The 15808-nt window shown below is 51.3% G+C and overlaps 1 protein-coding gene across 1 annotated transcript in view; it reads left to right on the top strand.

Moving 5' to 3' along the window:
- Positions 1-15808, top strand: part of CDH22 (cadherin 22) — a 79114-nt gene that overhangs the window by 15001 nt on the left and 48305 nt on the right. Inside the window, exon 2 of the mRNA XM_030963086.1 lies at positions 11053-12037. Within this exon, the coding sequence (XP_030818946.1) occupies positions 11819-12037 (219 nt within the window). The 5' untranslated portion in view covers positions 11053-11818. The remainder of the gene's footprint in view (positions 1-11052; positions 12038-15808) is intronic.

Below are 15808 nucleotides of genomic sequence, written 5' to 3'. Positions count from 1 at the left end.
AAACCATGACGTGAAGGCAGAACTCAAAGTGCAAGTTGGGCTCAGGGCAGGAGAACCTGAGTGTGGTGCTGGTTTCTCCTGGCTGCAGGTGAGCCTTGGTGGACAGGAGCTGCTTTCAGCAGCTCCCTCTGGACCTGGGGCAGTGTGAGCAGTGGCAGACGCTGGCCATCAGAGGGTATGTGGTGTCTGCAGGGCAGTGAGCAGCTTTTGGCAAAGGCTGGATGTTTTCCTGGGGAGGTGAAATAGCCCTGAGGCCACCGAGCTTGGTTTGAGTGGCTCCTGGGACATGGCTGTGAGCACTGCTCATTGTCGGGAGCTGGTAGTGCTGATGTGATTAGCAGAATGAAGCAAATGATTCCAAATAAATAATGCATCAATCATTAATGGTTGAATGCAAAATTTAGCCTGTTGCTGTTGTCTGCAAGTTGCTTACAAGGAGGTCAGTCCTTTATTTTGCAGGAGCTGTTATCTGCAGCTCGTGGGCAGGTGCTGTGCTCTGAGTATTCCTGGCACATCTGCTCCAGTGTGTCAGAACTCAGGACATCCCTCTAAGTGCCCAGAGTTGCCAGGACCCCTGCCAGAAGGCTCTGAGACCCTAGCACACAGCCCAGAACACTGGTAGCTTTGATTATGACCCATAAAGCAAATTACCAACTTTGTACGGAGACCTAAAAGCCACAAAAGTTTAAGCAGTGTAATAATAAAATTATCACTAAGTGAAAAAGTAGATTTTAGAGTTTTTAGAATAGAGGTTTTAGAGACAAGATAGAAAGATTCGGGCATGTCCAGCCTTTCTTCTTCTTCTTCTTCTCTACCTCCATCTTCTGCTGGGATGTTGGCACTTTTAGATTGGTTTAGAATAGAAGCTCACTGTGTAACGTAAGTGATAGGTATTGGAAAGTAATTGTAAACGTGTTGTACGTAGTTTGTAGTATAAATACATAACACCACCCCGGGGGCAGTGGAAGTGCCTCTGTCCTGCTGAGCAGACCTCAGCAAAGCAAGAGAAAAATTTTTATAGACAAGATACAATAAACAACTCTGAGACCAAAACCTGAAGAACTCCAACTCATTCTTCAAACGTTTGGGCTGAAACAGAGACTTTTCTTGTGTCTCAAAGCTGCAATAACCTGCAACCTCCCGAGAGGTCCCTGGCCCAGCAAGAAGCTCTGGTCTCTCCTGTTTGTTCTTTGTGAGGGGGAGACGGGTTTTGTTTTCAGTGAGTGTCTACCAGGGTGACCATCCAGAGGCTCCTGTGGGGCTGTGGTGCTCTGGGGCTTGTTCTCAAGAGCGCCGCTCGCTGCTGGCCTGTTTGTGCTCAATGTGCAGCCTCAGGGACCAGGAAGGGACTGGGAGAGCTCTGACCACCTGGGCAGCCCCTCTCCTTGCTGGGCTCCTCTTGGAGACCTTGGCTTTCAAGCAGACTTGGCCAAAATGTGCTGCCTGTGCTGGAGGCTCAGCTGCCAGGGATTCCTGCCAGCTGTGGTGGAGTGTTCTGCACAGTGCTGAGTCTTAGCAAAGCACATTTGCCTCCTCTCTGGGGGGTGAGGCTGTGCACCATTCTGCTTCAGGTTCCTAAATTTCTCTGGTGTCCAGATTCCTTCTTTTTTTCCTGGTGCTTAGGAATTCCTGGGGGGCAGGAAGGTTCGGAGCATCTTCTTCCAAACCAGAAAAGCCTGTCTGTAGGCCAGGCAGTGTTGGATTTTAGCAGGATGTTGCAGAAACAATTTTCTTACCCATTATGCTATCTTGTTTCTAATTTTTATTTAATGAGCTCCTCTGAAAAAAAGAAAATCGTTGTAACAGTTTTCTTAAGTGTGAGAGATCAGGCTGAAATTGGCATTAAGGAGACTAATTACACTCATTCTTTCACCTTGCTACCAGCTGTTTATTGCTGCAGGCTTGTCCTGAGGTGCTGAGGAAGCCACTTAGCTTGGACCAAAGGCACCCAAAGAGGCATCTGCAGTGGAAAGTTGCTACAGGCTTCTAATCTGGGCTGTGCTCAACCAGATGATCTTGTTACACTGCAGAAAAGTGCTGTCAGAACTGCAGGTGCAGCCCCCCAGGTCTTGTCCTGGTTTTTTGCTGCTCTCCTGTCCTCCCTCACAACCTCTCAGCTTCATTGTGAAGGATCCTGTGGGAGCCTGGTCTGAGGCTCACAATGACAGTGTGCTGTCAGGGGAAGGGACTTCCTCGTGCCTTCTGTAAAGAGGGCTTGCAGATCTCCTGTCAGGAAGACTGAGGGATTTCCAAGGACAAAATTGCTAAGAGGATTAAGATGTATAGGGAAGAAGAGTGAGCAGCAGCAAGAGACCTTCCTGAAAGTGATGTGTGCCTGCCATGGTATTTATTTCACCAGAGGACTGAGTCTAAACGTGACCTTGAACCTTGAAGCAAATTGGAGGAGGTTTCTTTGAACCTTTCTGACTCACTATAATACCCATTTGTTATTCTGTGTAGGAATTTGAGGAGTCTTTCACAAGAGGTAGAAAGTTGCAGACAGAGCTATGAACACCTTCAATTTTCCATTTAATCACACAATATTGAATGATAAATAATTCATACATCTGCCAAACATTGGCTTAAAAGAAGCCAATTCCCTCCACATTTGTCAAAGCGGAAGAATTCCATTTTGTGCTTTTTTACTTTACTTTGTCCTCTAATTCCTATCAAATGGCCCCTTTGTCTGGGCCATCAGCTTTGATTCCACCTGTCCTGTTTTGGGCTCTTGTCACTTTTGCTGGTGTTCAGGGCCTGAAGAAGTGCAGCAGGAGGCAGGGATGGGGTGATGCTGGTCCCTGTGTGTCCCAGGGCTGGCCACAGGTGCAGCTCTGGCAGGGGAGGCTGGTGGGGATTCTCTGCCCAAGAGCACTTCAGGCTCCTCAGGAGATGCTGAGGCATAAAAGATGCAGCTCTCTTAGAATGCAATTTCTGGCTTTATACAGGGTGTTTTTAAGGGAATGGCTTTCAGATACAGCTCTCTGTCCAGATCCTAAAATGAAAGCCTTGGGCTGAGCTCTGGAGCTCTCTCACCACAGCAGGAGGAGCTCTGTCCATCTCAGAAGTTGTGACAGAGGTGCTGTGATGGCTGCTTCCAACTCCTCTCCGAGACTGTTTTTAAAGACAAATTAAAAGTATTGTATTCACGTAGACAAGGCATGAAAATTCCATATTTGGGAAAGAATTGCTGCAGAGCGAGACCGTTATGGCTGTAAAAACTTCTTCCCTAGGGCAAATGTTGAGATTTTCTTTGCAATTAAAATTTCTTTGAAACTTGGACTAGAGAAGATTTGGAGGAAAAAAAAAACACCTCCTAAACTTTGAAAATACTTCTTTCCAAACAATGCTTGTGTGAGAGCTTTAACAAATACTGTTCCTCACAGTGTGTCTGGTAGCAGAAAGTGACTGAACATGAAAAGTCAAAAGGTTGTGAATAGCTCCTGCTCTGGAAGTTGCCTCATTTTTCTATTATAATTTCTCAAGGCAGCATCAAAGGGGACAATAATTAAACTTAAAGCAACTTAAAAAGAAGGGAGAAAGAGGCATGTTTAGTCATACAGACCTGAGCATTGTGTAGGTACACATTCCTCTGCCAAAACAACTTTCCTCAACCCTGTGCAAGTTGATCTGAGAAGAAAGGCAGATGAAGGAGTTCCTTGCTGAGAGAACAGTTCCAAGGAAGAAGAAAGAGGAAATCCAGAGATTTACTTCAAAAATAAGCATGACTAAACTTTTACTACGGATAATGGGTTTTCTGCCCTGTTGTTAAAGCTGAGGCTGTGGTGACATCAGAGAGAGAACTTGATTTTATCATTGTCTGTCTGTCTTCTGTGCTCTCTATCAAGGCTGGAGACTTGCTGAAAGGCAGATTGCTACCAAATCTTCCCTTGCACAGTCTGGACCTGCATTTGGGAATGCTTATCCAGTGACTGGTTACGTGACCCTTTCACTGTCTAAGTAAAGACAAAAGTAATTTAAATATCTTAATTCAAAAGCCTCTACAGTTTTCAATCCTTCTGCCACTGATCTCCAGCATTTGTACACAGTGCTAGCCAGGTCAACATCTCTCGCCATCTCTTGCTAGATTGACAAAATTTGGTGATATTCTGGAAAGGACACTGAGTTAGAGTCTGCCTTCTGCAGGATCCATTTCAGCAGAGGGTGCAATGGGAGATCCAGAGCTTGCAGTGACAAAAACCTGTCTAGCTTCCAGATGCTCCCTGTGGCACCAGTATTCTGGTACTTTGTCCAGCTTTATGTGAACACTGAGACTTAAATGGCACTGATGGGATCTGCTGGAATGGGAGCTTGCAGTGCAGTGCCTGTGATCATCATCTGTCTTGATGTGAGTGGGCATCCCACACCTTTTCTCTCAGCAGTGCTGCCTTCCCTTACAGAATTGGTGATGTGTGTTCATGTTTTCCAGCCAAGGACACTGGTTTGTGGGCGCTGCAGCCAGGTTGTGCAGTTGGTCCCAGGTGTTCTAAAGCTGCAGAGTATTCCCTGTGGGACAGAGGGCTCAGTGCATTCCATTGTCCAGCCCAAAGGGGCAATCCTGAGGTGCCTTTGAATGCTGGAGAGGAGTGTGGGGATATGGGTGGGTGCTTGGCCAAGGTGCTTGGTGTGTTATTGACATCTCCTGTCAAGAGACAGCATGTGGGATGTTGGAAGCTTGATTGTGACACCCCTGCCTGGCCTGGAGTTGACAGTGTTTTATGTCTGCTGAGATTGCCTCATCTCTCCTCTCTGTATTTCAAGGAGAAGTTTATAAAAAGAAAAAAAACCAAAAACCTGTATTTGCCTCATCTTGTCTTACAATATCCAGTAGAGAAAGTGAGCTCCAGAGAGCCTGAGTTCATGTCTTAGCCTTAGGCCTGGAGATTATGAACCATCTTAAAGCTTTGCAGCAGCCTTGCCATGCTTGTATTACCTCCACACAGCAGATCTGGGGAGTGTGCTCGAGCCAGCCTGCTCCTTTGCCCAGGAAGGGGAGCTTTAAGCGGATTTGAATCCTGTTTAACAGGAGGAGACGTGGTCACAGCCCGTGCTGCGCTGTAGGCAGCGCTGGAAAAGAATTGCTCTTGGAGTAATTGCTGCTTTTCCCTGCCCCATGTCCCAGCAAGGGCTGTCTGAGCCTGGGCTGCTGTGCTGCCCACGCTCTCAGATGTGAGGCAGGTGGGCTCCCTGTGGGGTGCAGGCTAAGCTGGCACTAATTTGACCCCCAGAGCTGCTCTTGTGCTTGCACGTGGCTTCAGCTGTTCCCTTGAGGTGACACAGCTGACATCGGACAGTGCTGGAGCCAGTGCACAGCCTCTGAGCTCTCAGGTAAAGGCACAGTGGGGTCAGAAAGAGCTGGGCAGGGAATGGAGGGGGCTGGTTGGTGCTGGAGGTTGGCCCCACTCTTCAGAAGGGGCCTCCAGATGGGTTTGCATGTTCTGGGAACAAGCTGGTGTGAAACTTGTGCTCTGCTTGCTGCTCTGACAGTGGAGCACTTACGGCTGCTTGCTGGGAGTCAAGTAGGGGCTTTTGTCCATCTGGCTTTCTGTCCTGGGTTGTCTCCAGGTGTGCTGCAGTTCTGCCTGTTGGAAGCAGAGCTGCAAACCACTGACAAAGCTGTGACTGTGCTCTGTGCATCTCCAGCCTGCCTCTTGTATCTCCCCATGCTCTGCTCTGCAGCCTCCCTGTGAGGTAGCTGAGCTCAGTGCCACAGCTGGCAGAGCAGTGCTGGACCTGGGTGGCTTCCTCTGACTGGTCAGAGATAGCTGCTCCAGACCCTGGGGATGCAGGCACACCACAGCTCTTCTCGTGCCCCCTTTGTCCCTGCAGGATCTGCCCTTGGGAGAGCATGGGAGTCCACAAGCTCCCAGTTTTCAGCCACAGGGTTGGGATTCTGCCTGCAGGTGCTGTCCCCAGCCCGAGGACTGTCCCTGCTGTGCTGCTGTCTGCTCCTTCCTTGGCTTTGCTGGCTAGCAGGGCTGGAGCTGTGTGAGGGGTGCTCCCCTGAGCTCATTCTGCAGGCAGCTAATCCAGCAGCAGGAGGACTGTGGGTGTCAGGACTGAGGAATTGTCTCTGTCCAGCAACCCTCCTACTGCAGCCTTCCTTTCCTTGTGTCCTCTGGGCTGTAGTAAAGCAGAAGAAAGCCCAGGCTTTAAGGAGCTCCTCTCTTGTGCTTGGTATTCATGCTGTGGCTCTGCATTCTAGAGGGTGGCACAAGCAGTGCCTTGCTCCTCAGCAGCCTTTGTAGCATCCTCATGGCTGTTCTGAGCAGCTGGAGCAGTCCTGATGCTGCTGCCACTCTGCTGGGAGGAGTGGGGAGCCAGAGCAGGACACCCAAGCCCATGTTTGCTGAGGCTGCAGCCTGGGGTTGAGGAGAGAGGGCTCTCCTTCCCTGCCTTTGCATCCTCTGGTACCTGATGGGCAGTTCTGTGTTTTTTACCAGTTCTTAGGGCTTGTCAGAGGAGCAGTACTGCTGTGCCAGCACAGCTATGTGCATGAGGTCCTGGGGATGCTCCCTGGCCTCTGGGTGGGACAGTCCTCCCTGGGCTGCTGGCAGCAGTGCAGGGCTGTGGTGTGCTGGGCACTGCTGTCCTGGTGTGCTACTGCCTGCCCGTGTCTCCCGCCTCCCCCTGCCTACTTTCTCCTGCATCAGCCTGCATTTGTAAAATGAAATAAATATTGACATGGACGGGATGCTATTCAATTTGTCCTGATCACTGGGCTGCGGTGAGTTCTGACAGAGCACAGTGTAAAACATAAGCTCAGGATGTAATTTCTACTGTCAACATGATGTACAGTATAGCTGTGCCAAATGCACACCAACAAACTGCACGGGCTCTGCTGGGGAGGGCAGGGGGGAGTTGTGCTGATCATTGGAAGTGGGGATGGCAGAGCAGCAGGAGAGGGGACATCACCCTGGGCCTGGGGCGGTGTGATGCTCTGGTGCTTCACACTCTGCATGGAAACCTGCTTGGTGTGGTGTGCTGGGCACGCTGCCACGTGGGAACGTGTGTGCTGCTGTGGGCTGGGCTGGCTGCAGCAGCAGCTCCCATGGGTATTTACAGCCCCGCTGCTCAGGTGTGGCACAGGGAAGGGGCACTTCCAGCTGTTGGTGAAAGGTTTTTCAGTAACGCAGGGAAATAAATATTGTGCTAGTCCTGTGTGACCGTGTTCACAGGGGTCTTAGGATGAGGGAAGAGACGAGGATTTGACTGTATGTTTTAGAAGGTTTGATTTATTATTTTATGATATATATGATATTAAAACTATACTAAAAGAATAGAAGAAAGGATTTCATTAGAAGGGTAGCTAAGAATAGAATAAGAAAGAATGATAACAAAGGCTTCTGTCTCGGACTCTCTATCTGAGCCAGCCAGGCTGTGATTGGCTATTAATTAGAAACAACTAACATGGGTCAATCAAAGATCTACTTGTTGCATTCCACAGCAGCAGATAATCAATGTTTACATTTTGTTCCAGAGGTTTCTCAGCTTCTCAGGAGGAAAAATCCTAAAGAAAAGATTTTTCATAAAAGATGAAAACAGTCCTGGTTCCTGTGCATGGGACCTTCTGGGGTGTCTTCATTCCTGCTGCTGCAAGGGCACGAGTAGGACGTGGGGCTCTTGGCTTTGCAGCCTCTGTAAGAGGTCTATGTGTGACAGCTGGAAAGGTTCTGCACACTGAGGAGAGACATGACCCTGAAGCTGTCACACAAGAGACACAGGCTGAGAATTTGCCACTGGAGAAGAAGGATCTGGTTTGTGGCAATGAGCCTGGCTAGAGATGTGACTCTGGGCCCGCATTTTGTGGTGCAGGGGACTGGAGGTCAGCACAGGTTCTGTGGCTGGGCTTTGATGTGTGGGACCTGGATGAGGCAGCTCTGGTTCCAGCACCTGCACTGCTGCCCACAGGAAGAGCAGGCACACAGCTCAGCTGAGAGCAGCTGAACTTCGGGCACGTGACACCGTCACCAGCAAACTGCATCAGCTCAGATGAGAAATCTGTGAAATATAAACCCAGCACAATAGCTGAGACTGTACATAAGGTTGTGTTTCCCACAGCAACGCAGCCCAGCCCCATGGGTGCTCAGCAGGACTCTCCTCTCCATGGCAGAATCTGCTCTGTGGAGTGCTCAGATGCAACAGGACTGAACAAGTTGCCTTGGGAACTGTGGGCCAGCTTGTCTGCCAGCCAGGGAGCAGCTCTGCTCAAGTGGAGCTCACCCACTGCAGCATCTTCTTCTGCCCTCTCTTCCTCTTTCCTGCCTTGCCTTAGTGTGTGTGCATTTAAGCTGTTCTTGTTACTGGTTTATTGACGCTGTTTGGGACTGTGCTGCTTCTGCTGGTGTGCTGTAACTCTGGTCAGGCTGACAGAGAAGGCCAGAGTCCATTTCTGAGCAAGCAGCAGTGCCGTTTCTGTGTGCACAGGGCTGCCTGCAGTGTGTGCCTGGGGTGGCTGTGTCCTGGAGGAAATCAGATGCCTCTGAGGTGTGAGATGGTGTGATGAGGGGAATCAAGGTGGCTCCTGCTGTGTCACAGAGCCAGTATTGGTGCTTTTTGCCAGCTGTGTGCCCCAGGTGCTGGGTTCTGGAGGCAGTGGGAATGTGCTGCCTTTGTGCCAGCTCACTTGGACACCCTGGATGCTGATGTTAGTTGTGGTGCCAGGATTTGCTCCACTGGACTGGCTTTCCTGCAGCCTCCCCATGTGTTCAGAAGGCCTTCAGTGTTGCAGAACTGCACCCTGGCACTGGCACTGCTGCCTTGTCAGGCTTCTGGCAGGGCTTTATAAATCAGTGTGGCTGGATCTGCTCCTGGATGGCAAGGACAGGATGCTGGGTGTGCAGAATGGGAGACTTCAGCAGGTGGTGGCTGCTTCTCCCCAAGGCTCTGGCTGACATAGCTGTCCTGAGAACACATGCAGATGGATTCTTTTTTAAATTCTCTTTCTGGCAGTTGAGTTTACCAGCTACAACTCTTTGTACTCGGATTTTGGATGCAACCAGAGGTGTTGCCTGCAAAAGTGCTGCAGAGTGGCAGGCAGAGATGCTGGGCAGGATGTTCTTCCCACACTTACTGTTTGCCCTTGCTGCTGACCTGAAACTCTTGCTCTGACACAGCTTTTGCTGCTCAGTTTATTGGCATGTCTCACTGTGTGGGTAACCTACTCCAAAATAGCCAGAGCTCTCCTAGGTGTGAGAGTTGGGAGAGGTGTTGTTTGTGACAGCAGTGCACTTTGTCTGGCTGTGTTTATCTTCTATATACCCAGGTAAGTGTGATAAAGCACACTTGCACTGGTTTTGTGAGTGTCTTGCTCTGCTGTGGGTTGGGCAGCCCCAGCTCTGTTGCTCCAGAGCAGGGACCCCAATCTCTGCATTTGATCTGTGAATTTACTTTACCCTCCGTGTGGGAAGAGATGGCTCAGTCTGTCCCCCACAAGGACATCTTGCTCCCCTAAGAGTACAGTGTTAAATACTCTGGGGTTTGATAGGGACCCTCACCAGCTGCCCTTTGGGAGCAGGGACAGGAAGCATTTCTGCTTGGGGTGGCCTGGCTGCAAGACACATCGCCAACAACTCACCTGGCTGGTGGGGAAATATCTTTATACTAAATGGGCTGGCAAGGAGGAGGGGTGGGGAGCAATGTTACTGCTTCTGTACCATGATTGCTAACATGAAAATACACTGGAGACCCTGTTTTCCTTGGAGCATGAAGTGCACAGGGCTGGCACATGTGACAGCTGATGTGCATGTGTGAGTGGAATGTAGTGTGTGTACATGGGGAGGAAATGTGTGTGCACACAAATGAGGCAGAAATAGACAAAAGAAGCCAGTGAGTATGAGTGATCTTAGCTGTGCATGGGGTGGGATGTGTGTGAGCCCTTTGGTGAACAGATTTGTGCACATTGTGTGACACACAACTTGTGAGCCATGAACAGGCAGTGTAGGATGATGCTTCGGGGTTCTCAGGGAAGGGTTTGTCCAGACAAGTGAATGCAGACAGGAAGGAGTGCAGCAGACATTCCCTGTTTGGGAAATGGCCCCATTGGTGGAGTCACACGGGGGAATTGCAAGTGAGGGAAAGGGCTGGAGAAATATGTGGGAGCTGTCCCTCCTCTGAACTGTTCAGATTTGTGCAGGGGTCTGTGGAAAGCACAGTCCAGTTCCCTTTCTGTGGGCAGTAGATGGACACCTAGTCCAGGATCATTTGCCTTTCCATTCACCCTTTTTCTGCTCTCCTCTTCTCCAGAGTAGCAGCTGACAGGAGATGAATTCTGCAGACTGGTGCATGTTTCATGAGTAGATCAGGCTGTGGCTGGTATTGCAGAGCTCTGGTGGAACCTCAGGGTGTTGGTGCAGGGAGAGATGGATGCTGCATCCCCATCTCCTGATCAGGCTGCTTCTCTCCTTGTGCTCACTGGATGCAATGTACCCTGGGCTGAAAGTCTCGTGTCTCAGTCCTTGGTGCCTTGAGGGTGCCTTGAAGCTTACACCAGAGCCCTTTTTCAAACTGTTACCTTTAGAGTCAGCCAGGTGGCAAATTCTTGAACAGATGCTTTTCTGCTGCCCACGGCTGCAGAGATGAGATGACAGAGAGGTTCTGCAGGGGGGGCTTGCAGGAGTGTCTGCTGCACTGGCTGTACCTCCCACCTCAGGGGCTGGTGTCCCTCAGCGTGAGCCTTTTGTCTGCCTGTGCAGGACTGCTGTGCTCTGGTCCTGTGCTGTGCCAGGAGTGCTGGGCACATCTCCCAGCAGTGTGGGTGGGCACCAGTGACTCCCTCCAGGCACAGACCTCACTCCTCTCAACAGCCAGGACCATGCAGTGAGGGGGTGCCCTTGTCAGCAGGATCCTTGGTCTCTGAGTCCCTGCTGGAGCAGATGTCTGCAGTGCTGAGAGCCCCTGTTGTGTTCCTGCTCTGCAGGACCTGTGGGATTTGGCCTGGCTGTGGAGCACCTGGGGCAGGGCAGGGTGGGAGATACTGAGCAAGGCTGCAGGAGCAGCACAGGGGGACATTAGGCTGTGTTTTCACACCAGCTCTGACACTTTGGCTTTTTCCAGGCTCCTGGAGATGCTGCTGACTGCCCTGCACCTCCCTGCGTGAGCCAGCAGACAATGGGAGTGACCAGAATCATCTGGGCCAAGGACCCTTCAGCAGGCACTGGGATGGTGTCCCCCTGAAGATGGGAGTTACAAATGGCCTTGTGAGCTGCACCTGTGGCACACACACCTGCCCTGCCACCCCCTTGCACAGTAGTCCCAGGCTGCCACAGGACAGGCAGACGTTGGCCACAGCAGCTCATCCTGTCAACTCCTCTGTGAAAAGCTTTGTGCAAGAGCTTCCTCCTCCTCCTGTGAATGCCAGCAGTGGGTGTGTGTGCCCGCAGACAGGGTGGGCAGCAGGCTGTGCATCGCCCCCCTGCCCAGCCAGACCCACGGCAGCCCAGCACGGAGCCCTGCAGCTCTGTCCCCAGGGACAAATGCCAGCTGCCACACTCTTCTCTGGAAACCCAGGTGCATCCTGCCAGGCACCAGCACTGACTGCTCCCACATCAGCAGCGGCAGCCCGGGCCACCTCTTGTCCCAGATGTGACTCAGGCAGGACAGGAGCGCTCCAGCTGCAGGGCACGGCATGCAGCAGGGACAGGGATGCTCTGCACTGACCGGGCAGCCTCACACCCCTAGTGTGGACTTTCCTCCTGCTTGTCCCTAAAGGATGCTGGCTGCCTGTCCAGAAGCTCCTAGTGTGGACTTTCCTCCTGCCTTTCCCTGAAGGATGCTGGCTGTACACGCAGAAGCTCCTGCTGATGCAGCCTCCTAGAGTGCCATGGCGAAGGGTCTGCGGGGCTGCTTGTGCCCCATGCTGCTGCTGCTGTGTGCCATGCAGGAGCTGGGCTGCTGGGCCATGCACACAGCAGGGCAGGGCCCTGGGGAGCCCGGGGACCCTGCGCTGCTGGCCGGAGGGAGAGTGAAGCGTGGCTGGGTCTGGAACCAGTTCTTTGTGGTGGAGGAGTACACGGGCACGGAGCCGCTCTATGTGGGGAAGGTAAGCTGACCTGATGGGGCTGACAGGGGCAGGGTGGACATGCTGGCACTGCTGAGCAGAGAGAGGGCCCATGTGGAGGTTGTTCATGGGGGCCTGGCTGGACAAATATTTTGTGGACTGTGTTGGCAGGAGCCTGGTCCCTGCTGGGGGTGGTGAGGTTAATGTGCTCCCAGGACACACCGAGATTTACATCTGCATTCCTACAATTGTATACTGGCTTCTTGTGATGTCTGAGGGTGGGTGCAAGAAGCCCTGTCTCTTGGGACAGGTGACAGTGCCTTGGTGGGCAGGACTGGGTCTGCAGGCAGGAGCTCACCACACTTCCCTGGTGTGTGACCTCCTGGGAAGGCTGGACATGGACCTCTGCTCCCTCCCTCCTGGTGTCCCGAGGCTGAAGGAGCATTTCACCTTGGGGTTGCTGGGCTTTATCCTTTTCTGGGAGCTTTGGAGAAGCAGCTGCCCCACAGATCGGGCAGATGGGTTGTTTATATTTGGGTGAAGGCAGTGCTAGCTGTTGGGACCAGTCAGAGGAACACACTGGAGCTGGAGGCATGGGCTCACCCTGAAGGAAAGTGCCCAAGAGCTTGTACAGCAGGGCTGTCTCATGGCCTCAGCCGTCTGGGCATGAGTCTGGAGGAGCTTGAAAATGGGTTTCTTGGCTGGGGGCCAGCGGGGATTTCAGTGGTGATTTGTGTCCGTTTCAGCAGACACTCAAAGCCGCCCTCGGAGCAGGCACAGCTAATTCATGGCTCCCCTGGGAGCAGCACAGGGCCTGTCACAGGCCTGGCTCTTCCTCTGCTCCAGCTGAACCCAAACCTACAACTCACCCGTTGTACAGCCCCTTTCCACATCACCCACCACATCACCCGCCTGGCTGCCAGCCGCAGCTCTGCCAGCACTGCCTGTGATCCCCAGGGCTGAAAGCAGCAGGGCCAGGCTTTTCCTGCTGCTGGGAGAGGATGGAGCAATTGCCTGGGACACTCCTTGTCCCCAGCAGTGTGTCAGCCCTCCTAGCACAGTCTGTGGGTCCAGAGCCTTCCTGCACTGGGGCTTGCCCTCCGTGGCTGCCTCTCACACACCTACATGTGCTTTCTGGAGGGCCGATACCATTTCCATAAAATCTGGGTTCTCTAGCTAATCCTTCTTCTGAACTGTAATTTCCCCCGAGGCTGCTGTCAGTTTGATGTGGATTTCTTTGGGTTTTTTAAATAGAATTATGGGGTCAGCACTAGTTACAAACTTCTGCATGTGGACAGATCTATTTTAGATAGAGGAGAGGATTAAAGGGAAAAAAGCAGATTTAATTAAGTTGCTAATATTTAAAGAAAATTGATGAACTCGGGCTTTATGAGTTGGAGCAAACAGAGTGCGCCTTTATTACAGGCTAGTTTTTATTTGATTTTCTTTCTTTTCTAGCCCCAGAGTAATTTTTTATTTGTGTATCTGTGCTTTCTGTTTAATTGCTTTTAATAAGGAATGTGCACCTCTGTTCATATTTAATTTTGATTTAATTATTAGTATGTAATTAATGGCTTGGTAAGAATTCTGGTTGTAGTCTTTTAGGACAAGGAAATAATTTTCCTGTTTAACAAATGGGACAGATCAGCCTATTGTCCTCCCTCTGGATGTCCCAGCTCTGCAGACACTGTTCTCCTTGCTTGGGGCTGAGCTGCAGGCAGGGCTGGGTGGTCCCTCTGCTCTTGGGGCCCAGAGCTGTGTGACATCAGTGTCCTGCCATGCCCAGGGGTGGAGGGAGCCCTGAGGCTGCGTGGGAGCGTGGTGCTCCCCAAGCCTGCCTGCTGTGACAGGGAGGGGAGAGCATCCCTGGCATGTGGTCCGTGGCATCTCCCCTCGTGTTTCTGTAGTCTGCCATCCGGCCCTCCCCCATTAGTTGTTGTTTAGCCAAGCAGCACAGATTTAGCTCTTTTAATCTTCCCCTGTAAATCAATCTCTGCAGCCCCTTGAGCCCAGGCTCCATTTTTCTTCCTAGCATTCCGGTTTGCAGGGATGCTGGTGCCTGCTCCAAGCAGTCAGTGATGAGCAAATATGTGAAGAGGATGTGCTGAGAGCTCAATGTGGTGCTGGATGCTTTATCTCTAGCCTAATTATTAATCATGAGCCTGGTGTTCAGCAGGAAATGCAGGTTTCTGCTGCCTGCACTGTACAACCTGGTGCTCCTTCATTCTGAAAAGCTCACAGAGTAGCACTGAGAACTGGGAGAGGATGATAAAGTGAAGAGGGCAGCAAGCTCTCCCCCAGCCAGGAGGGAGGGTTGGGGCTGGATGGCCAGGCTGGGATGACCATCCCACAGACCAGGGCAGGATGCTCCAGGTGGCCAGGGTGGGGTGACCACCCCATAGGCACATTTCCAGCCAAAGCCATCACGGTGGTCCCAGACTCTGCTGGGCTCACAGCCCTATTTGTGGGCTGAGTGAAGGTCTCCTTCCAGGCAAGCCTTGAGAGATGTGTCACCATGGGCAGTAATTTGTGAATGTTGGGCGAAATGCACTGAATTGCCTAACGTGTGGGTCCCTCACTTGTGAAATAAATACATAAACTGTATCTAACAAGACAAATATAATGAAGGCATCGTAAAAAAAAGAGGCAGCTCTGGTATAAATTCTTGCTGGTAGAGCTGTATGTCTGAAAGGTGGATTATAGAACTGCAGTTTGGAAGATTGAATGGCCCATAAACATTTTCATATTTCATTAGCCGATTAATGGACGGCTTTTTTCTTTTTGTGGAGGGGGGACATGACTTTGCTGATTCTAAGCAAAAATTGTAGGAAACAAATGAAAGCAGCTGAGGAAACCTTTCAGGGGCCTGTCCCATTATGGATTGTCCCAATTAATGCCCATGCTGCTCCCTGTCAAGATGCATTCTGCCTGTCCAGTTACTGTTAATAGATTTCTCATAAGTGGCTGGATTGTAAAAACCTCATAACTCAGTTTAATGCCACCAATAAAATTATCTCTGGACGTCTGGCCTGGATTCCAGTCAGCTCTTGGTCCTTGGGGAGCTGCTGTTTACCCTTTCTTTTCCTAATTCCAAACATTGTCTTAATTAAAAAATGAAGCAGCAGAGATTGCCTGCAAAGGCATCTTCCTCAGGGTCTGTTTTTAGTCCTGGACATGAGCTGATTTGTCACACTCTTTTGTGAGATTTTGTCCAGCTGGGGCTCTGGGCATGATGATGGGATGTTGTGACCCCTGTTACCCTGCATTATAAACCCAGCAGAGGGGTGCAGCAAGTGTGTGAGCTCTCCAGCAGGGAGATTTGTCGGCGCCAGCTGCCCAGATCGTGGAGTGTGGCTGTGGCTGAGGCCAAGCAGGTGGATGAGGATGGACTTTGGGCAATTAAAGGGAAAAAACTGTTGGTTGTGTAGAAGGGGGGGATGCTGATGGTGCAGCTTGGGAGAGGTGATCCCATGCTGCCAGAGTCCTGGGTCCTTGCCCATAGGGAAGCCTCTTTCTTTGGAGTGCAGTTGAGTTGTCCTTTGCTTTTCCATCATCTTGTAACCCCTTATTAAAGGGGTTTGTCCCTTAGTTTGTAGTGGGAGTGGGCACTGGCAGAATCTGTAGTCTGCAGAGCTGTAAAGGCAGGCCTGAAATTCCAATTCATTGGGCCTTCATGTCAACCAACAAGAGTTGTCTGGTGGTGCTCTCGGTCACTGTCCAGTCCTACAAGGGCAGAGGGGCATCACACAGAGACCCTGGGGAGGTGGCTGGGGTTGGGTACAAGCACATCCCCAGCCTGCTCCCACCCTTTGC

Source organism: Camarhynchus parvulus, chromosome 20 (genome assembly GCF_901933205.1).
Source record: "Camarhynchus parvulus chromosome 20, STF_HiC, whole genome shotgun sequence".
Classification (NCBI taxonomy): Eukaryota; Metazoa; Chordata; class Aves; order Passeriformes; family Thraupidae; genus Camarhynchus; species Camarhynchus parvulus.
Note: the sequence above shows the minus strand (reverse complement) of the source record. Positions and strands in the feature narration are given on the sequence as shown.